We start from the raw sequence: 23,674 nt of genomic DNA on the forward strand, positions 1-23,674 counted from the left end.
AAATGATTCACAATTTTTTTTACTATTATGTCACTACACATCCAGTCACACGCGTAAAAAATTGACAGAGATCCAGAAATATTGAATATGAAAACAGATTTCAAGAAGAAATTACAAGATTGAATAAAAATGTCACCAATATTTATAAAAGAGCAACTCAACGCAACCCGAAACGAGCGATTTAGCCAGCTGCACATGCTAGGTCGTTTCTCAAACTTGACGACTCAGCTGTAACATTCATCAACCCTCCAAGGTTCCTTCTTCAAGATCAATCTCTCGCCTGAGATGAAGCTTAGAAGACAGAGAAGTCTAGAGAAGGTAGAGAAGAGTAGAGAAGACAAAATTTGTAAAGGATCGCCCTTCAAAATTCTTCAGTCATCACCCAAGGTTTTGCAATCATAAAAGGAACATCACCTTGATTTTTATGAAACTTGGCAGTCAGATGGAGATACATATCGTTGGGAAATATAAAGAATGTTTACAAAAATATAAATAGAAAAGTTTGGGGTAATCATACAAAAAATCTGATAGGTTTGAAGAGAAAGATTCTTAGTCAAATCTACGGGGAAAATTGTGTAGCTATCTTTTTGTTTTAGATGGCGATTTTTTATACTGTTAGAGCACATTTCAGCTAAATACTATTTATGATACTCTTCAATCACATTTCTGGAAAGGGTAGTCTATCAAATAACTAACACTATGTATATGGTTTTTTATTACATTTTTTCTCAAGCATCCCTAAAGCCTCACTAAGCATTAGTAAAATTTAGAGACATCAAAGTAGAAATAAATGAAATTTCCCCCTTCCAGTTTCCACTTCCCCTCTCGCTCACAAATACATACAATTCCCAAGGAGGGCTGAATATGGTCGAAACGTGGAAAAAAGAAGTGTTCAATAAATGCTCCGTACTTTATATACTGTCCCAGTTATTTTTACGATTTCCCTCGCGTAGTGTGAACCACCGACACGTGGTTAACTTATGGCACCTTTACGTTAATGAGTGTGTCATTGGATTGGTCCCATCGCTACCCTTCACTCTTACTTTTCCTTCCTTGCGTAGGGGCGCGGGTTCGGCGTTGGCGCCGCGACGACGACACCGATGCATAAGCGCGTGACCGAGTTCCGGCGGAATATGATCGACCGCGCGAAACTCGGTCAAAGACCACCGACACCCTTCTTCGAAGCTGGCTCCTATATCGCGTGCTCCGTGTAAATTTTTCTTGTCGTGAATATGCGTGAACACGCCGCCACACTCTTTCAACCACGACGAAAGACTCGAGGGCCTGTTCCCTGCTGCCAAAAGACGAATTTCTGCCCTTAACTACGACCTCGAAGGATGCTGATGTGCGCCATTCACATTTTTACATATAATTTAGAATTCATAAATTTATCTTATTTAAGCAGTTGAGGTATTATTTAATTTTTTTTTTAATAAGGCAAAGAAAAATAATGTTTATGTGGTTATTCATGTATGTGGAATATTATATGTGAACTTCATGTGCGATTAATATTGTATGTATTATAAAAAAATATATATAATTAACATTTTCGTACATATGAACTTCATATGCAATTAATATGTATGTACATGAAAATGTTAATCATACATATGAATTTATATAATACGTAGAATAATAAAGAGAATCACAAATAATATTTTCCACTAGCTTCTATTACATAAAAATGAAATAATATAGATTATTAAACTAATAATATCGATTGTAAATTAATGAAGGTAAATAATTAATTACTTCTCACGTGAATTCTCCTGTTTTTGTTGCAGATAAGTATCGATCGACTCGAAGATCAGACTATGTTATTTCGGATAACGGATTGATCGCACCCGTCGCTTCATTCACACGTGAGTATCTAGGTGTTAATTATTATTAACCTAATCAGCAGTAGATGTATGATGCACGATGTACAAAAAATACATGAATATATATTCCAGATAATGTCAAGAAAGACAAATACTTTATTGTGATCCATGAATTCGTGATTTCCCTTGGATCTCAACAGAGTATTCGTACTTTTTGAAGAATTAACAGGTTCGAAGAGCACTCGAACGCGGTGACCATTTTTTGAATGATAGACTTAGGAAGGAAGAATCTGTTGTCGACCCAGATAGCTCGATTTCTGGAACAATTGCTAGCAAACGAGAGGCCCCGGGTTTAAATCACGATTTAGCAAATCCGATCGACCGATTCTTTCTTCTTTTGTGCTCGTGTGTCCATGGAAGATATGAATCTCCACCTTTTAATCAACACCGAACAATAGAGTACTTATAAATGTCGGATTCATTCGAAACTTGGGATAGAGCATTAAAGCGTTCTATAGCACTCTCTCGGCGTCACATTTTCCTTCATGGTATACTTTTAATACTGCTATAATGACTCTCAGCATTTAATTTAAATTCGGTCATAGCAAAGGTCACAGCTACAGTTGGAAGTGGTTCGAGAAATGGAAATCATTTTACAGAAAGACCACTTTACGAGGAATATTAAATAAAACTTTGGGTGGATTAAATTGAAAATCGAGATAAAATTCTGGCAGAAGATTTGCGAGGTCCAGAAATCTATTCCTTCTGTAAAATAATAAATAAAAAGATTAGTTGCCTATTGAAGCATTCCTCGAGAAATAGAAATAAATAAGCTACGAAGATATACTTGGAAGTGGTTCAAGAAATGAAAATAATTTTGCAGAAAGCTCCCCTTACACGATAGTAAATAATTAAATGGAAAATCGAGATTAAAGTCTGACAAAAAACTTAACAGATCAAACGCATCGTTTCTTTGAATATTAAATAGAAAGATTGACTATCTTCCAAACCATTCCCCAATCAATATGCTACCAAGACTTTCCAGAAGCCTTGCAGAAATTGAACGAAGGGTTAAACGCTGGCAAGTCGACCCCTCGAGAAGTTCCATGCTCTCCAGGGGCCTCACGTCTCGGCTTATGTATGCATGTGTAATGAGTGGAAGGAATAGCTCCGCGCTAAAGATCCACGCAAGTGTTATGCAAAGCGATACTCTCGAGGGTGCAACCTGCCAAACGTATTTTTCAGCACAAATGGCCGCACGAGCCCGTAGAACGCTTAACTAAAGGAGTGTGTACAGACCCTTAATGGGCTAAAGCGGGCGCCAAATATTTTGGCCCCTCGAGGCCATTCGGTAAATCTCATTATACCAACTAGCTACTCTGCCACGTCTCTTGTCTCCTCTCCCAAGCGTTCGTTACGCCCCATTGTTTGCTTTACAGCCAATAAGGAAGAGAAACCAAAGACACAGTGACCAATGACGTAACTAAGGCTCTCGAAGGACTGTTATGTATCGATATTAGGTCAGGTTTATATGTCTCACATCCCTTGTCTTCTATTTTACATGAGTTGGTACGTGAGTGGAGGTTTACTTGTGATTTAGCTATCAGAAATATTTTGCATATTATTATATTAATTAGCAGAACATGTTTTACATGTATTATGTTTATTTGATATGATTTTTATGTTGATATATTAGCCATAAATGTTTAAAATCCGTAGCCTATTAATAAAATATCGGTTTAGAAGTTTTGCTGATAATTTTCCTTCGGAAAATTAAAGAAACCTCAGCTACTAATAGCTTTGCATCTTCGTTCATTTTTCTTCAAATTTCTTACCAACTCTTTTGAACACTTTCTCCCCTAATTTCATTTCTTTAACACACATTTTATTGTAGAACTATTGTAGAAATATTTTACTCTACCTCGTTAATAATATTTAATATAATTTAATTTAATTTAATTTAGTTTCCTCTTCGTTTAAATGGATTCCACCATAAATAGTACCGCGTGGGTCGTGAAACCGTTAGTTACGTCACTGACAGTGCTCTTATCTAAGCTCAAACGCGACTGGGTGGAGGGTTGAGGATCCGTAACGATACCGTGAAGAAGGGTAGTTTGCAGCATCGCTCACACACGAAGTGGCCTTGAGGAGTGAAAATATTTGGCGCCCACTTTAGTATCCAAAAAGCATACAGAATCGTTCCTGGGTTCTTGACTCGCGACACTCGAGCTCGCTACAGCCTTTACCCCCCGCTGGTTTTACGACCTCATTAAACAGGGCGTTTCGAAAAAACGCGATTACAAACTTCTCGTAACTCATAGTGCTCATCCCCAGCAAGTAGAAACTGAGTACTCAGCGTTGAAAGGATTACATTCATAATCTTCCTATCTTATTCTAGACTGTTGTAATTACATTTACACCTGTTTCATCTTTCATTCATCTCAGTGAATAATCAATTCTTGATTTACTTTCTTTTCGGCACCTTCAACTATCGTCTAAATATCCAAGTGCTCGATTCTTGTTAAATTTCTTATTGTGGGTATATTTACTCATTCGATTCAATAGATTTATTATATTTACAAATTTTAATGTTTATTATTAGTTACTCAGTGCAGCTTAAAAGTCTACGCTCTTATGAAGATACCAGTATAAATTGAACCGACATAACCGAACCCTACGCCATTATCTTTCTCGTACAAATTATAATAGCATTCATTCATATTAATTCATAAACAAAGTAGCTTAAAATAAAAAGCTTTCGAATATTCTCTTGTCCAGAAATATGACCAAAGCGTCAGACTCGTACAGTAACCTCTTTAAAAAAAATACACTCTACCTTTCACCAAGCAAACAATCATCCACCTACCACAGATACTAAGACCTCAAGGTTCTAACGAAACTAACAGACCCCAAGACCTCAAGGTTCCAATCAAATTAATGGACCCCAAGATTTAATGATTCCAATAAATCAAATACCACAAGCACCAAGATCTCCAAATTCCAATAAAACTAACAAACTCCAAGATTCCAACAAAAGACACCTAGGTCCCCAGATTGCTTCTAAAACTAATGTTTGTAACGGGTGTGCAGGTCGGACATGAAAAATCTTGGTTCGCGTTGGACGGTCCCCGACATAGCACGCACTGCCGCAGCGCGTTCGTCATTTCTCGTCGCCATTTCGTCGGAACGAGATTCAGGTAGCAGCAGCAGCAGCAGCAGCAGCAGCAGCAGCATTAGCATAAAAAACAGGAGAAGCAACGCTAGAGGTAGCGGGAGCATCGGTATCGCGAGTATCGGCGGTGGCCACTGTGTGAACGAGCGCGTCACGGCGATCGACAAGAAGAGGGAAAGGAATAGCTACGGCAGATCGGCAGTCGACGTGCTGCACGAAGCGCATTTATCCGTCCGATCGTGCGTAACGGCGTCGTCAAATTGCATCGACGGCACGACGCGTCCCGAATCGACGCCTAGGCGCCGGCCCCTAGCCGGGAAATCGCGCGGTTTCCAGCATCGGTCTCGTCCTCGTCAGCCGCAGCCGCAGCCACCGCAGCAGCCACTCTATTACCCCCCCGCATCGTGGGATTCGCGCACATTACACTTCAGAAACTGTTAGCACCGATCAAAAGTGAGTATCCTTCGCAAAAAACAGCCTTATTTAAATTACTCCAGGGTTTAGACTAGTCTGGAGGTCTTGAGGGATGGAACGAAGGATACCCGTCTATATGAGCGACTTTTTCACCCGCGAATAAGATTGAGAGCTGTTTTTGCTATTCTAGGTGGAATTTAGAGTGGAAAGTAGTTTTCTGGGGTAATTGAAGTGTGAGGATTGGTGGAGCTTTAAAATTGTTCAATAAAAGACTCTTCTTAAAGAAGATTCGTTTTTTTGGGGGCTAAAGAAACGGTTGAGGATTCGAGGGCCTAGTCTGGGGGGTCGAAAGGAGGATACCCGTCTATAAGGACTTTTTCACCCGTGAATAAGATTAGAAGCTGTTCTTGCCACTCTAGATTCGTTTTTTTAAATAAATGAGTGGTAAGGATTAGTGAAACAGTTTGGTGAATCTCTAAAATGATCTAATTAAAGACTTCTTCACGCCAGAAATACGAAGCAAGTGAATCTGCTTATTTTTATAATCACTCGATTATTGGCAATGCTTTTGCTAGGTGTGTACTGTCCTTAGCATCACCAGCAAAGTTTCCATTTTCTAAGATTGATACCTGTTCTCATAGTTACCTTGCACAGCTGCGCCTTCATTACCATATAACGTCCATAATATGTAGTTGCACTCCCATCTTCATTATATTTACTCAGAAATGAATTCCATACCCCAGAGGCAAACCATATTAACTACGCATTTAGGGCACTGAACACTTTGAATAGCAGTGAAAAATATACCATTAGCTTCTATTCGCTTCAGCCAATGTACTACAATTTCCAAAATGTAAAATGAGCATACTTTACCTCTTTTCTGTAATTTTTTAATTCTCTCCCTTGTATTGAAATCCGCTAATAATGTTTCAATGTTAAGAACTTTCAAGTATACTGCAACCCCTTCATCCAGGAACTTCGTGGCCATGTATAAGGGGTGTTTCTTAAATAGCTCGTTAAGGTGTACAATTTGAAATATGGCTCGTTAAAAAAAAAACGCGTTTCCACTTCTGGTTCTCCCCTCGACGCCACTCGAACGTTTCGAGTGGCTCGATTAATAATCTTGAATTTCTTCGAGCTGCATTAAAAGAACAATTAGGGGTTGTTTCTGGTCGCCTATGGCAGGGTAAAAAGAATGAAGGAAAATAATAGATGGTACCATACATTTAGGGGCGTATTTATATCGGATTATTGACGTCTGTAGTCGCTTATATTTTATTCAACGATGATGGAAATCGTAGCTATTACTGGAGCCAATTCTTTTGCTAACAATTTTTGGTATTTGCTTATCGATTGGGGCTCTTTTTATTGGATCCTTTTAGACAGAAATAGAGAGCTGTTTAAGGGACAACGTGGCCAGTGGGACACGATTTTGAAGGCAGGACATTGAATCAGCTTGAAAGTTGACTGTTCGATAAACCTCATGCATACTTAATGAGGTTTCTACCTTCGCTACCCTAGTTCCCCAGGAACTAGACGTTGGCGTGTCTATTTACAGGCTATGTTGCTTATATAAAGTAAACTTTAGGCGTATGAATTAGTGAAAAGGGAGAATTTCTCTCAAATTTCCTGTACTGTCAATTTTTCTTTTTATTGAACTCTTGAGGGATATTGATACGTACGTATACGTTTACTTTTATATCACAATTATCATTATTTACGATTACGATACATTTGGGAATTAAGAAATTAAAAGCGAGACAGTATATTTCTATGTATAAGTCAATTTATAGATAAAAATTGCTTTGATTTCTGTGTATTCAATATTATTGAATGATTACAATTACAATTAAATATAATTAATGTATTTAAAATTCGTCCGCTCAAGGGGTTAAAACTACTTAAAACAGTTCTGATTCAATTGAAAACAACCTTTTTCTAAAACGTGAGTTGAATTTAACAGGAATAAAGACAAAAAATATACGTGTAGAATATCTAATGAATTCAATTTTATCTTTGTTTGCGAATGAAGGAAAAAAGTATCATAAATGAAAGTTAGCTGTTAAATCGAGTTTTAGAATTCGATGCTTCAAAAAAACAGCATTGTAAGATACCGGGGAACGGAAACGAACAATGATATCGTTTGAAGGCACTTTTTCTGCACAATACGCCCCAATCGGGTCTCATGGATCAATTTTATAAAGTTTCCCGTGTCGGACAATTCACCTTCGATTGCTCTTTTTCGAAACTAACCAGAGAGACTCCTCTCCTGAATTTCTTTCCTTCGAACTTGGCCAGATTACCTAGAGAACAAAGTTTGATGGTTTTACGGACTTAAAGTATGTACTTTAGCTGGTGACGCTTTTGGTCTTAGAAAAGTGGCTGTGTTGTGTGTCGAAGTCTAATCTTCTATTAGATGGAACTGGGAATTTAAAAGTGGAAGATACTGAAGTTTTAAGAAAGTAATTGTCGTATTTGATTCATGACAAATTTTATTCAGCGTAGAAATGAATTCTGTGCCTTTATGTTCCCACATTTGTAACTCTAGTTTGAATAAAAATGTTAGGTATCATTTTGTTTTTATATGTGCTCCCTTGGACTGTGTGACTGAGAAAGGAGTGAAATTTGCATGACTATTCTTTGCAAGTAAATAATAAATTTACTTTAGAAGGGCACAGAATTGATTTCAACAGCCAATATGTACAAAATTTTGTAATATTGAGAAACGGTGCTTTTGTTGTGTAGGAAGGTGGCTCAGCTGTGTGCAGCTTAGACAATGTCCGAAGATTCTGACTCTGTATCAGAGGAAGAAAGAAGTTTGTTCCGTCCGTTCACGCGGGAGTCCCTGGCAGCGATCGAGGCTCGCATTGCCGAAGAACATGCCAAGCAGAAGGAGCTCGAGAAGAAGAGAGCGGAAGGCGAGGTAGGAATGCGGGCGTATTTCCTTTCGAACCTACATTTACGATCTTAGCCAGCCCCACGATTCTCCAGAATCGCTGGTGGCCCGCTGCTACATAGGATATCGATTTTATTTCTTATTAACAAAAGATATTTCAGTTTTGTTCTTTTTTCGTTTCGTACTCGTTTAATCGACGAAACGGTTCTGCGCCTAACTACCTTTGCTTGGAAAACCACTTTCATTTTGAGAGAAAAATAAGAAAATTCCTAGTTCTTCTCTGGATACTTGTTTATTTTAATTATAATTCTTGAGACCAATCATTGTCTTCTTTCACTTTGGGAGAATAAAAAGAAAATTCCTAGTTGAAGACATCAAGGGAAAGGGAACGTCTTTTGAATACTTATATATTTTATTTTTGTAGCCTCGAGTAAGGAATGCCTCAACTAAGGAAATTTTCTATTTTAACACGTTCACTTCTAAAGTAAATCAATGTAAAGACTTCTACCAAGTCAAAATTTTGTCTCGAGATTTCATTTAATTCTTTAATAATTCTAGATTTAATTTCATTATCGGCTGCCCTTTGGAATTAATTTCTTTTTGTCCTCACTGAAAAGTCCTGTCACTCATTTTTGAGTTAGGTCTCTGGTAAAATTAAATAGAGAAGATAAGGAGTTCCAAATCTCGAAAAAGAAGTTTCCTACTCTCAAAGGCAAGCCTCTACTTATTTTTGAGTACACCAAATAACAAAGTGCAAAGTTTTCGCACTCCAGAAAAAGTCTGTGCTTTAAACACACCAACAAATCAACGAATACGATTTCTATTTATTTTCTTTTTCCCCAGGGCACACCAACCGATTTCGTCGATTACTCGCAACACTCGTTTTAGCATCCACTCAACCTCCCATACAACCATGTGTCCTTTTACGTATATCCACGTACGTACATTACCAACAATAACGCGACCATTGACACTGTAACATGAATGATAACAAAAAAAAAGAAAATATTTCTTCGATCCGTTCGAGTATCTTTTTCCCCCGACGAATCGATCTATCGTACGTGTGTTTTCGTACGCGTTTTTTCAGTCCATGAGAAGTTCCAAGATGGGCAACGACGATTGTTCTATACGTAACGTGCTTGCACATTAGCATCGATGTACAGGTTGTGTTCTACTTTGCAGATATCTATATATTAGCGAGTCTTCGAACGTACAAGCATCGCTATTAAAGTGCGTTTACAAGTGTTTTCACTGATTGTCACGCATACTTCACCACAGATCAATGCTTCCACTCTTCGAACGTATATTTGCATAAATGTTCAACATTTAATGTAGCCTACGATATTAGATTAATAAAATTGTGGGACTGATTGATCAGTGTCAAGTATGTATATATATTTTTTCACGGTGTTGTCCGTGACGCTCGATGGACGTTTACTATATATATATATCTATATAATTATCTTTTTGTATACCCCGTAATCGTATACGTTTTTTTTTTTACTAATTTTGCGTAGCTGCAGTGGCGTTTTTTTTTGTGAGATCTGTTACTTCATGTTCACATATCATACGAATTATTCAAAGCTGCGGTGTTTTCTACCCGTAACTCTCCCCCTCCCCCTCTTCTTGTAAACAACCGATTGTCGCTACCAGTCGCGTTGATTGTTTGCTTGATTTATTGCTAACGTAGTGTGAAATATACATGTCTGTCCTGTTGACGACTATTGTCTACATCTATGTCTATCTATATATCTATATATATACATCGAAACACCACGAGTGTCGTCGAATAATGTATTGTTTTTGTGTTACCTAAAGATATGTTCGCGTACGAGCTCGATGTCTTCAGTGTCACTATCTGTGCCTGTTTCTGTACGTACATAAATATCGCTGTGTTCGTAGCTCTCTCTCTCCCTCTAGGTTCAACGCTGGTATAGTTGACTTCCTTATATATGTACGTAGTTCTTGTACATAGGTAAACACACTACCAGCCATGTATGTGTTTAGAAGCTAGGCAGTTGTAATTGTTGCAGTTTCATTAGGAACTTCTGATGCTTTATAAAAAAGATAGTTCAGAGACTTCAGGGTCAATGTCAGGATTGAATTTACGCAATCGTAATATTCACAAGGATTTAAAATTACTAAACGAAAAATAATTCTCCTTTTCAATGAATAATACTGTGTTTGAAACAGGAAAAAGGTTTTAATATTTGAAACTTTCAATGATATTTGTATTAACAATTAAATTAAGAAGTTCCAGAGATGTGTACTATGCATATAAAAATGAACATTGATCTACGTTTGATTATATAATTTCTTACTTGGATGTTTAAAATAATGGTTCCATTTGGTCTATTTTATTTATTTAACGTCAGAAATTAGAACTTTATCGTAGTCCATATGGTTGGTAGTGGTAATAGTATATCAATATGTGAATTGAAATTTTTAGATTCTCTTTTCGCTTATGTGTTTTCATCTGAATAATCTATGTGATGAATTTTAAACTTTAAAAATACATCATGGCACTTTTCATATTATAAATATTGAGAGTATCGTTATAATAATTTATAAATGGGATAAATACAATTGAAATTCAATGTGAGCTATTTTAACTAACTGTACACGAGGTCTGCAATTGAATTCAAAGGAGTAATACGAGATATATGTATATCTTTTCCAACCATGTCTAACTACGAACGGTACATTTCTACTTCGATTCACCTCCTTTCTTACTTCTACGTTCGTTTGAAAAGTCTTCGAAACAAAATGAATGAAACATCTTTAAATCCAGATGACAGCATACAAGCGAAGAGGTATTTAACTATTAATTTGTCAGTTTATTGTTAATCGAGTTAGTCAGTGATCGAAATATCCCAGATGGGATGTAATTTGTAGTTTACTCGAGCAGAAGGTGATTCCTCGTATTTACAAAAAGAGTAACTGACATTTTGTTTCTTTGAGTATTCAGTACACACAGCATATCAAGCTCAATACAGCAGACAATCAAGGATATATTGAACAAAAGTGATGAAATAATAGAAACTTATTGTATCTTAAAGAAGATCAGTAACAAATATAACCAATTCAGTTTGCCCCATTTTAATACTCTTAATCTTATTATTAAAAAAAAAAAACTTTCGAAACAAACATTATAAATTTTTCATAGATATGAATTGTCTAAAAATGTTTAAAATCGCTCCCTGCTAGACCAAAAATTCTTTATAATCATACAACGAAGAATCACCCTCGTATATCGACTTAAATCCGAGCAATTCGGATGTTAATTAACTCCCCTCTCGCTGTCTCCGCAGTAGAGAGCCGGTTAGAGTTAGATTAGAGAGGGAAAGAGAGATTCGAGATGGTATCAATTGATAACGCTTCGATATATTCCTCCTATTCTCACACCAGCTTGCCAGAATCCCGCAATCCTCTCGCTTCGATCTATATAATACACTACGTGTCGTATATGCCCAGATATAAACATATATAACGTTATATACATACATAGATAGAACCGTATATATATATATAGGTATTAACTGTTTCGTATACCCAGTACTATGATGTCTGTCCTCACGCCTCCTGTTTCTCTATCTTTTCTAGCGTCTATCTCTGTAGCTTTAACTTGAATCGATCCCCCAGACCCCCCCCTTCAACCCCCTTTCTTTGTACTACATACTGTATTCACCTATTTACTGTTTCCGTGACTGCACCATTAGCGAAACCTTGTCTCTCACATATTTCGCTAAAATTCTATGAGATTTCCCCCCACGAAACCCCCTCTTTTAGCCCAAACCCCCCTATTTTTCTGTGTTGTTTCTGTGTGTAACGACTGTTTCTCCATTTCTCCAATTTCAGGGAGGTTTTGGACGGAAGAAAAAGAAAAAAGAAGTAAGACGTTACGTCACGCTAAGTAATATCACTCTCTCTATCATCCAACTTCTCTACCTTTATCATACGATTTGAAATTACAACACACACCACACGTATACATATAAATATATATATATTTTTTTTTAATACACATTATACTATATATATATGCATATATATAGAACACCCTGAGGAATCCGTCACGATTTTCATTTGCATTCGGTCGACCAGTCGGCCTGGACACTTGTCACCCGCTGCCCGATCTACATTTACTATACTTTCTACACGAGACACCTAATTCTCACGAGCGCCACGGTGTACATCGATTCCTATCGCTCTACATCAATACCTTGCCCGTGATATCAACTAGCCCGATGATAAACAGCAACAATTCGAGACCATTGCGTCAAAAAATCGCCAATGTCCATCCAAGCATTCTTTTCTTTTTTTTTTTTCATTGTACACTTTTTAATTGGAATAAACGTATTCTTTGGGCGATTTATATTTTTGGAGCGTCTTGCTTCTTTGAGACTGCGCGTTAAATTCAATTTGCCTTCAGACGTGTTTGCTTCGTCGGGAAATTATTCCTTTGTTTTGTCTGCGTTGTTGATTAGAAGTTTGGGGATTCGGTTTTTAAGAAAACGAGGAAATTTGGTAAGAGTGTATTTGTCTCACTGAAAATTTAACAGTTTTATCAATTTTGGGGTTTAAGGGAAAAATTTTTGGAAGCCTCCAATGATGAGATATCTAAACCAAAGTAAAATTATAATTTCCATTAAACAGTATTTCCAGTAAAACGATCGTGAACGCTATAAAAAAAAGGTTAATTTTTTGTTTAATTAAATGATGCCCCAACCCTCTCATCGACAATGTACACGACTGTGTTATACTCATTCGTTTTCCTTTCGCCTAATTCGTCTTAACTGGTTAAAGTAATCGCTTTCTCGATCAATGCGTTGTTGTAAATCGTTCTGTATCCACGCTGATTCCATTCATGTGTACATAATGATTTATCGAGGATACATCGTGGTCACACACGTGTAAGTTGGTCACACAAACGCACACACACATGATCACGTACATAGCCAAATGATAACAAACGCGCTTGTTGTGCTCGGCTGTGCGCGTACACGCTCTGTCGCAAGTGTCTTGACGTCTTACGACAAAAATTAATACTAGACCTGGCTGTGCGCTTTGAAAAATAAAAAGAAAGATTATCGTGTCGAATTCACGTGCACGTAACTCGTGCATCGCGCTGTATAAAATGCTTTTGCGCACTGGGTCAGGTAAATATCACCATCACGATGAGATTTTAGTAATGGTCGTGGACACGCCAATGTACTGCACGGAGCTCTAAAGATTGCCACTAGCACATTCGATGCTACAAATGCTATTTACGTATTAATAAAGACTAAATTACGTAATTGTTTAATAATGTATTATATATAGTATTGTATGTATACTATAACATATATTATGTAATGAATTTTATCTATATATTATAGTATATATAATATTGGTATGGATATATAAGGTGTACAATATATTACATGATTCCATCAACTATTTGTAAAGTGAATTTATTTCAAATTACTTTTAGATACACTGGCAATCTTTTCAGCTCCTCACTGTACACACGTGCCCCACCAGAAATAAGCTTCCGCCTGACTGTCCTAGCGCGCAGCACTCGACAAAAGAATTTTTGGACGTACCGTATCGGCTCGAATAATTCATTCGCTAGCTTGTTATAAAATTCACCCAATCAATAGATGCACCAAGGATAAACGTGATCACTGTTGCTGATATCGAATACGAATAGTATAATGTGAATTTATTTATTCAGTAGCTTTCGTGCGGTCCGATAACCAAAGAATTCTATATCGAAGTAACCTACGAACTTGTACATTCTTGTTACATAATTTGTAGGGTAAATTGGCCTTGATCGAAAATATATAAGGGAAACGTGCATCTTCTCAGAATTACACGCGTTAATTCTTGATTTACTTTCGAAATTGCAGAGTGAGTAGGAACAAATTTCAGGGGAAAGTTATGATGTAGTAATTATGAAAAAGTAATTTAATATTAATATCTTGAGGAATGAATTTTAAATGGATTTCTTTTTTTGCACTAATTGAATACACACAGAAATATACTGGCTCACTTTAGTATAGTGAATTTTGTAATTCTAGAAAATATTATCATTGTAAGTAGTGGTCATTTTTATATAAACATAAGAATATAGAAAGAGAATAGAATATCAAGTGTGTAGCTAAACCAGGCGTGTCATTCCACAGTGTTAATTGAAGATGCACCTGATTAAATAAAAATTCCCATTTAGGATATTTCTGAATACACAAATGCCATTTGTATGCATTATTGTTAGTACCACTTAATTTCTATGCATTAATAGAATTCTGAACTCACGTATATTTTTATCACGTTCTTATCCTTCACTGTATTTTGTAACTTTCCTCTGCAATAAACATCGAAAATGAAAATTCTTTGATCTAAGAAACTAGACAAAGTAATGTGAAAAAGAGTATGCACGTTAATAAATCATAATAAATTCACTTGAAGCATTGATGTCCTGCAATGTCTTAAGTAACGAAACATCATTGCAAGGTGATCCCACGTTTGACCTGCATATTACACGTAACAATCGCGGAAACGATGAAATTCAGGCGTAGTAATCCACCTCTGACCTCTATATTCGACGGAAAAAAGGCTCGAGCGCGGCGTTAACAACGGAACAAAATTAAACAGTCACCGTCGGCGTCGTGAACAATACGCGAAACGTGGAAAACAACTGTACGTCCGTTTTCTTTTTCCTCGAGTGGTGCACGTCTCGCGTAGAACTCGCAGCCGCCTGGAAACGCTTCTATAGATCGTATGCCGTATCCGCAATGCTTGGAATTCTATATGCATACCTTTTTTTTCTCTCCGCCCTTTTTTCCCATCTTCTATTCATTAATTGCGCGCCTCGGCAGCAGCATAAGCGCGCAAGGCGAATTACACATGATCGCAGTGGCGTAGCCTCTCCTGGGATCGTATTGATCTATCGTCCGCACGTCGCAATACAGTTTTCAGCGGGACAAGTCTCGCGTCAAAGGACATCGATCGCGTGGAATATTTCATTTCCATGCTTCTTGCGACCCTTCGTCGCGTAATCAGTCGATATGTTGACGCAAATGGGCTTGAAATTAACAGGATTGGATCACGAAGTTAATCTGCGAAGGAAAAAGAAGATATATGTTAGTTGGGGGAATTAATTTCGAGGTGGAAAACGTTATCAATGTTCTCTGAATTCGAGTTCTTGGGTGATTTAGGCAGTATTTGAGGCTAGATCGCAGGGAGATACGGGAATTCTGTCTAAGAGACGCAGGGGCTTGAATTCCAGGTGTGTTGGTTAAAGAGGGAGGTGGCGGAAATTTAACTGTCTCACATTTTGATCTTGAAAAGTCTTGGACTTTCAAGTAGGGAATTTTTGCGCCTCTTAGGCAGGACGTACTTAGTATACAGGAACAAAATTCCACGAGAAGTTGATTTGAAGTGCTTAAACTGAACATCGTCCACCATTTTCACTAATAGTATCTTCACAAAATATACTACATGTGCAAGTGAAACGTGTTTAAAGTCGATATAGATACATTGAAACTAACACGGATATTAATCAATACTTTACCAAACTCTGCATTCTCATCTTGACTTCCTACAAAGATAAACTGTACATTACTGCAGTAGAAAGATGTCTGTAATTCAAGAGGAAGGTCAAATAGAGCATATGTTCTCATGAACTTATTTATTGTAACTAGGAAAGAAGGTCGAATAGAGCACATGTTTTTATGAACTTCTTTCTTGTTTTTAACTTGGGAAGAAGATCTATTACTCCATATACATTTACGTAAACTTTGTATCCCTAATCCACCACTGAAGATCCTCCGTGTTAAGATACATGATTTATTAGTCACTGTATCGTCTAATATCATCTATATCACATTTCATGGACAAAAATGGTGGGCAATTTTGAGTGGGAGTCCCTGGAGCATTCATAGAAGCGAGAAGCACACTTTCGACGTTCCCCCTCGCGATAAATTTCTAGCTGGTTCCTTTGAGGTTACCCGCAACCCCTTCAATTCAACTTCTTCGGCAAACGAACGAAGTGATCGACGATGAAACGTGTCTTGCTGCACTGTGTGTTCTCTGCTCTGGCCGCAAAGTTCAGCCTGAATTATTCATCGACAGACACTTCTCGCTTGTGTAAATTAGATTTAGGTAGAACGTTACTCATACGAGAGCCTTGGTATAGATGGTTATTAGGAGTAGGAGGTTCGTGTATGTGCATCTAGTTAGGACGAATTTTTTTTTTCATTAGAAACGCTTCTATAGATAGTTGGTAGTTGAGCTTGCGAGTATGGCGGTGGAAGACAAATTCGAAAGTCCTAATCGAGATTCTGTTATGATTCGATCATCTTCAGAAATGGGAACATTTTATGGAATAGAATTTTTGACAGAAACGTGAAAGTTCATGAGTATTTAATCACAACGGGCTTTTCTATTTTGGTCCAAAAATAGTTTTAAGGGTGGAAATACCCCTTCGAAGTAATTCGAAATTGTTAAATTAATTGTAGAATATATGAAACAATATATGATGTATATTTCTTTGTATATTTTCTATATAACTATACTCCGTAAATCAAGAAAATCTGCAGTCTCGTAATAATTGCTAATCGAGTATGTACACTAAAATAGTAAACCTGTGTAGCTAAATTTATGTTCAAAATCGTCCCAGAAAACTTTTGATTCTATAATTCAATTAATTGATCTATAATTCAATGATCACAGTCCTTAGATTTATTCCTGAACTCTAAAGATGATTCCAGCCTGGGAAATAGAATCTTGACGAAGACCAAAGGTGGACGTGGATCTGTCTCAACGCACTGCGATGACTTAGACTAGCGGCGCCTCTAGTGCGACGAAATCATGATCAGTGGCGCCGTTAATTCGCCCACTCGCCGTGCGCCGAGTCGATCTCGACCCTCACCCCCTCTCAGAAGACTTTGTCTTGCTCGTATAGATAGTCTGAGTAGCCTAGGTACCAACTCCAGCGATCGAAAGTTACTTCAAGTCTCGCTTGTCCGAATCGATTTGTTCGGGAGTCGAATTTCTCGGTTGATCGTCGGCGAATCAGACGAATCATCGTCCATCGTGAGCAGATTTCGCGGGACACGAATGCAACCATCACACTCCGATACATCAATACCTATCATTCGACTATAATTCGGAATAAGCGAAAGGTTTTCCCGTGGTCGCACGTTCTTTTTTTTTTCTTCTTCTTCATGGAAACGATATTATCGCGATATTACGCTCAGCTGGGCACTTGGCCAAGCACGAAGGGTAGCTCACGAGTACCAAAAAAAAAAGCAGGTGGGCATACTTCAAATTTCTAATAATGACTCACGGGAGAAATTCGGTGAGAGTGGGAGCGGAAAACGAGGAGATCACGTGGACCTTCACCAGGTTCGTATGTTCACGACCCGCTTTTAGCACCAATTTCGTACTGTACACACATATATAGACCGCCTTCTATACGACTAGCCCGCCATAGCTGCTTTTCAGACTAGACGCGGAAATAGATGTTCCCGATGCTTCCAAAGTAGGAAAGGAAAAAATGTGGGGCAACGTTCCACCCTCGGTAAAGTGCACCCTACGTGCTCCAACGGGGGCGCCGCTGTTTCCGTAACGTCGCTCGCCGAGCATGCTTTTAATGCATACCAATATCGTGCAAACAATCGGTTGTCGATATCTGGCAATTATCCAGAGGACAGGAATGGAATGAAATTTAGAGAATTCGTTTTTATTGGTACTAAGGGTCTAGGGGTTTGAAGAACTTCACAAAGGGTGTCTGAATGTTTATTGAAAATGGAAATTCTTGATTAGGCGGGCTAGATTTCACAGATCGGATCATCGATCACATATGTCGAATAACGAAATATAAATTAACTTACGCTATTATTTGTACGTAAGACATAAATGAATTTTCTCAATAGAAAGTGAATCATATGAATCTAAAATAAAATTATATAGAAGGCTAGTGGCTAAATACAGAGTTCTCAGTTTAATGATTGCTGAAATAAAATTATGTAGAAAATTAATTCCTGGACGCACAGTCCTCAATTTAATAATGTCTAGTTATGGTAGATGAAATTTCTTAATAGAAAATGAATACAATAAATCTAAAATAAAATTACATAGAAAATTAATTCCTGCCTGCAGAGTTCTCGGAGTTCTCCAGCTGGTTATTGTCAGGGCGAAGATAGGAAACGTGCAAGCGATCAATTGAACCGGAAACAGTGACGCCTCCTCGAGGAGCGAGGATTGGTGATCCTGTTCCCCGTGTGATCTTCATTCAGACATGAGGTGGTGCCTGCCTTGAAGCTCGGGACCGTTGTCTTGCGATGCACAATACCGCGCTAAGACCGATACGACGCATAGAAGCTCATCTAGAAGCGGGTTATGAATGGATAACCGGTGCACACATAGAAGACGATATACAAATGAATATTTCCAAGCGCTGGTCACTCACGCATACATACTCAGAGTTGGGCACTGTGATCACTTTTGCAATAATCCCTCTCTGCTATCGGATCAGTCAATAATCCCTCTCTGCTATCGGATTAGTCAATAATCCTCATTTACAATCTACAAATTGAAAATCGCTAACTTTTCAGAGCAAATAGTGTTTAATTACGCGACAGTTGCTAATGATGACGGGTGGAGCAAGGATTTCATGCACTTATAATGTACAGAGCCATTGGAAACATATGTTGAATGTATGTAGAGGTTATAACTTCATTTAAAGCGAATGAAATTGAATAAAATATACTTTAGATACTTTAATGTTTTTAAGATGGCGACAAACAAGCTTGAATAACGTTTAGACCTCCTTCGGTATATATTATAAAATATTAACATACCGAAGGTAGTTATCGTACGTATCCATACAATTGGAGAAAAATAAAAGGAATTTGAGTAATCTACATAAGTTTTTCAAGTGTTTCCCACCAAAATGCATAAAATCCACCCTCCACCAATTACTCCAAAATGACAACCTGCCCAACCCTGATACCATACATGGTTTCTCTCCCTCTTCGTACGAGTGGATCCCATTGTTTTGAACGACGAAAGCGTGATTTATAACATGTTGGAAATATTTGTTTCACCATTGATCGCTCGATGGATCCTTAGCCAGCGGGGTCACGTGAGCACGTGAACGAGGACGTAGCGCGTGAAATTACCTGTACAGAACATTTTAGCACGTCTGTACGGTAACGATGATTTGATGCAATTCTATTAAACAAAGAGCTCGATCTAAATCGCTGCCACTCGAGAGGGAGGTGAATAATTTAGAAGTACCTTCGTTCGCAGATTCGGTATGACGACGAGGACGAGGACGAGGGTCCTCAGCCGGATCCGATGCTCGAGCAAGGAGCACCGATCCCGGTCCGACTGCACAACGAATTTCCACCCGAGTTGGCCTCCACACCTCTCGAGGATATCGATAGTTTCTATCATAACCAAAGGGTACTGTATTCTTTTTTTCCATTAGAAAAGAAAACAAAAGAATATTCAAAAGGAGAACCCACATTAAGAAACCAAATGTTGAGTGTTTTTTTGGAGAAGAAAGTTTACTTAATTTTTGTTTAATATTTAGAGTATTTTAGGTATGTTTTAAAGTACATTTGGCAATTTCTTGAGTCTCTTGAATTTTATTTTAGAAAAACGACAATAAGCAAGGTTTATTAGTAGAGTAGAGTTAAATTCGTGAAGATTAAGTTGAAGACTTGAACAAATGGTATTCTACTTGAACTAGAGTTATAAATGATTGAATACAAAGCGCAGAATTAATTTATCAATTACTCCCTAAACTTTGTCGTGTGTTTTAGACCTTCGTCGTCATCAGCAAGGGAAAGGACATATTCAGGTTCTCAGCGACAGATGCGATGTGGATCCTCGACCCGTTCAACCCTATACGACGCGTGGCCATTTACATATTGGTTCACCCACTGTTCTCCCTCTTCATTATCACTACAATATTGGTTAACTGCATACTCATGATCATGCCCACTACGCCCACCATCGAGTCTACGGAGTGAGTATCGTTCGGCTTCCTCGCCTCCTGCGTTCGATAATTTTGCGAAACGAAGGCGAGAACTCGATTGAACTCTTTGCCTTTATTCTTCTTCGAATTTGTTTGTTTCATTATTTTTTTTAAATCTGTTTGTTACCTTGAAAACTAATGATTCGTGAATGTAAACTGATACTTGAAAATGTACGACTCTGCTGAGGCAATCAGTGAATGTGTGTAACGTGTTCACATTCATTAGTGCAAAGTTCTACTGATCAGGGAAAGATACTCGACCCTCAATTACTATCATTGGGTCAATGGTGTCTTAGTACCTAATGTACCTGGTGTACTTAATACCTGGTATGCTTAGTGTCTAAGTATACCTAGTATCTAGAGTATCTAGTACCTATCGTACCTAGTACCTAGAGTGTTAAGTACCTAGCGTACCTAGTACTTGGAGTATCTAGTATCTAGCGTACCTAGTACCTAGAGTATCTAGTACCTAGTGTGCTTAGTACCTAGAGTATCTAGTACCTAGTGTGCTTGGTACCTATCGTACCTAGTGCCTAGTGTGCTTAGTACCTAGCGTACTTAATACCTAGTGTGATTAGTACCTAGTGCACCTAGTACCTGTTGATGCCTTACAAAGAACTATTAATTAACTAAATAAAAATCTATAAATGTTGATTTTTCAAAAATGTGTGATTCCAAAGGGTGATCTGACCCTAATAAGAGTAAACAATCACGAGAAAATGTGAATATATTGATAGCAAACGATTGGAACCACAAAACCACATTCTCAGATTGTTTTAACGAGGCTGTACATCCGCTAGTAACAGTATGCAATCACTATACCATTTGTTTTCACGATAAATATGCAACGTGTACGAGCATCGCTCTCTGCGAAGAGTTGAACCAGAAGTAACGTTTCCCCGCGTTAATTTTTACAGGTGTCCCCACTTTTCTTTTCAATTTCTCTGTTTATTTTAAACTGATTGATCTGGGACAAAAGAACGATACTCGTACGATGAACAAAAAAAAAAAAAAGAATTCAGAATGAGAACATGATTCTTGGATGGATGGAAGCGAATAAACAAAAAGTATAGGAACAGGTGTTTTACAACAGCGAATTATAATTGATCGAATGTTTTCTATCAACAGAGGTGGATGGAATTTAAATAAAAATTTCAAACGGCAAAGAAAACATGTGCAATCTTTAAATTTGAAATACAGATTAAGCCACAGAAATGCTCGTTAAATAAACATTCAGATTTGGATCAATTAAAAATACATTCCACGTTTGAACAATAAAAATTAATTAAATACGTAACCCTAATTTATCCTAATTTATCCTAATTCTGTCCACCTTTGTCAACGAGATGTGCGATCGGAATATCTCTGAAAATTGAAATTTCGATTAAGACTTGTGTCTTTAAAAAAATACATATATTTAATCGACGAAAATGATGTGGACACATGTCCAACGAATTTCTTTATTCTCTCAGACAATATATATTTTCGCTTGCTCTGCAGTGACTGTGAATCAACGTAGCTTAGCGTGCCTACGAGCCTAAGCCGGAGATGAGTTGCGAGAATATATTTGAATCTACCAGACTTTTCTGTTCAATTAAACGTCTAATTTAAATAGGAAAAGCCATCGAAAGCTTACGGCGAGTACACGTTGTAAAGTATAGATATTTTCAAGCAATGTTCTACGTGTTATAGCTCTAAATATATGAGTAGAGACTGTGATAAATTGTATTCCGTTGGTAAGTTTTGTCCTAGTCTCTCTAGAGGTAGCGTAGACATGAGCGATCTGTGCGAATAATAATAATAATAATAATAATAATAATGGAAAAAGATTTTTAATAACGTAAAAGAAAAGAAGAATAAATGGAACATGTACTCGGTGTGTTTTCCAACGAGACAATTGTTCGCTCGGGTCGTGCTCGACGTAGCTGACTTGTCTACGACGATCAGTAATAATTTAGACACCGATAGCGATCGGTTACTATCGCTTAGTTTAGCAGAAGCGGCACTACCCACTAGGGAGAACTGTCCGAGAAGATATTTTCCATCCTTTGTCTCGAAAATTTGAAAAGAAACGTGGTTTGGTCAATTGGAGCAAGGCTGAGGTTTAAATTAGTAGCGATGGGATCGAGGAACTCGTGAGTAGAATTCTATTGGAGTAGAAAGAAACTTTTACCAAAGAGACCAAGGATCCTTAACTTTGAATAAACCTTCTTTTTAATGACTATAACAAGATAGCGTCTTTGGGTGTGCCGCTGACGCGACATCAGTGTGATAAAATCGTGTGATAGGCAGTAGTGAATTGTAAACGCGCGCAAAGAAAATCGCATTTAAAGCTGAGTGGTGTGTTTGTTGTTTTCAGAGTGATATTTACGGGCATCTACACATTTGAGTCCGCCGTTAAGGTGATGGCGAGGGGTTTCATTCTGCAGCCTTTTACCTATCTTAGAGATGCATGGAATTGGCTCGACTTCGTAGTTATAGCTTTAGCGTGAGTAGTTAAAAACTTATTCTTTAATAAAGAAAGAGAGAAAAAAAAATGAAAAAGTAACCGGTACAGAAATGACAAAACGACCATTACGGTAGAGTACAGCGTGCGACGAAAGAGAATAAAATCGAGAAGGTGCATACATAGTTTTCTAATATTGCAAAAAGTCATGGAATGGCAAACAATTTTAACCAAAAAAATTCTTGATACCCTCTTAATATAGTTTCCAAAAATAGTAGTCTTTAACAAAGTTTAATCGAAGGTATATCGACGTAGGATGACCCTCTTTAGGTTAACGAAACCATAATTTCACGTAATATGGAAACACGATTGAGATGCATAGATTGTCTCGGTAATAATTGACTCGTGTATAGTTGATTGAAGAAGAGATATCATTTAAATCGACGCGTCGTGCGGTGGTAAGATCTGGTGGGTCTCGTGAAAGCGTGAGTTCTATTAATGAAAAATCATTCGAAATTCATTTCCTAACGCTATTTGAAATTGAACTAAAAAAAAAAAAGAGAACCAATTGGGATAACAAGATGCAATTCACGCTTTTCTCTGGAGAATCATCAACGAATCTACCTAGCCTTAGCAATGTTTGGGCACTCGTCGAGTTTCGACGATGTCAATCGTAAATGTGACCAGGCTTGGAACCGATCAGCCTGAGAGACACTTGTTTTCCTGTGTTTCCTTAGTGCCACGTGGTAGATTCGTAATCACGATGATGATCTTAGCCGTAACCGCGTCGACAGGAGAGATTTTGAAACGATCACATCGACCTCCGTACGACCAGTTGCCGCAGAGAAGCGTTTTCCTCCTCCCACGAGAACGCTAAATTAGTATCAAGTTAGAT

At 37.8% G+C, this 23,674-nt stretch overlaps 1 protein-coding gene across 21 annotated transcripts in view; it reads left to right on the forward strand.

Moving 5' to 3' along the window:
• The window catches only part of LOC128873961 (sodium channel protein para), a 60,448-nt gene that overhangs the window by 10,808 nt on the left and 25,966 nt on the right, over nucleotides 1-23,674 (forward strand). For 10 of the 21 annotated variants that reach the window (XM_054118054.1, XM_054118053.1, XM_054118057.1 and 7 more), the window contains exons 2-9: nucleotides 1,785-1,862; nucleotides 4,911-5,445; nucleotides 8,152-8,329; nucleotides 10,121-10,174; nucleotides 12,161-12,193; nucleotides 19,601-19,756; nucleotides 20,119-20,324; nucleotides 22,693-22,821. In XM_054118054.1, the coding sequence (XP_053974029.1) occupies nucleotides 8,183-8,329; nucleotides 10,121-10,174; nucleotides 12,161-12,193; nucleotides 19,601-19,756; nucleotides 20,119-20,324; nucleotides 22,693-22,821 (725 nt within the window). In that variant the 5' untranslated portion in view covers nucleotides 1,785-1,862; nucleotides 4,911-5,445; nucleotides 8,152-8,182. The remainder of the gene's footprint in view (nucleotides 1-1,784; nucleotides 1,863-4,910; nucleotides 5,446-8,151; nucleotides 8,330-10,120; nucleotides 10,175-12,160; nucleotides 12,194-19,600; nucleotides 19,757-20,118; nucleotides 20,325-22,692; nucleotides 22,822-23,674) is intronic. The other 11 variants (XM_054118058.1, XM_054118068.1, XM_054118063.1 and 8 more) reach the window with 2 other exon arrangements.

This window comes from Hylaeus volcanicus, chromosome 3, assembly GCF_026283585.1.
Source record: "Hylaeus volcanicus isolate JK05 chromosome 3, UHH_iyHylVolc1.0_haploid, whole genome shotgun sequence".
In the NCBI taxonomy this organism is placed as follows: domain Eukaryota; kingdom Metazoa; phylum Arthropoda; class Insecta; order Hymenoptera; family Colletidae; genus Hylaeus; species Hylaeus volcanicus.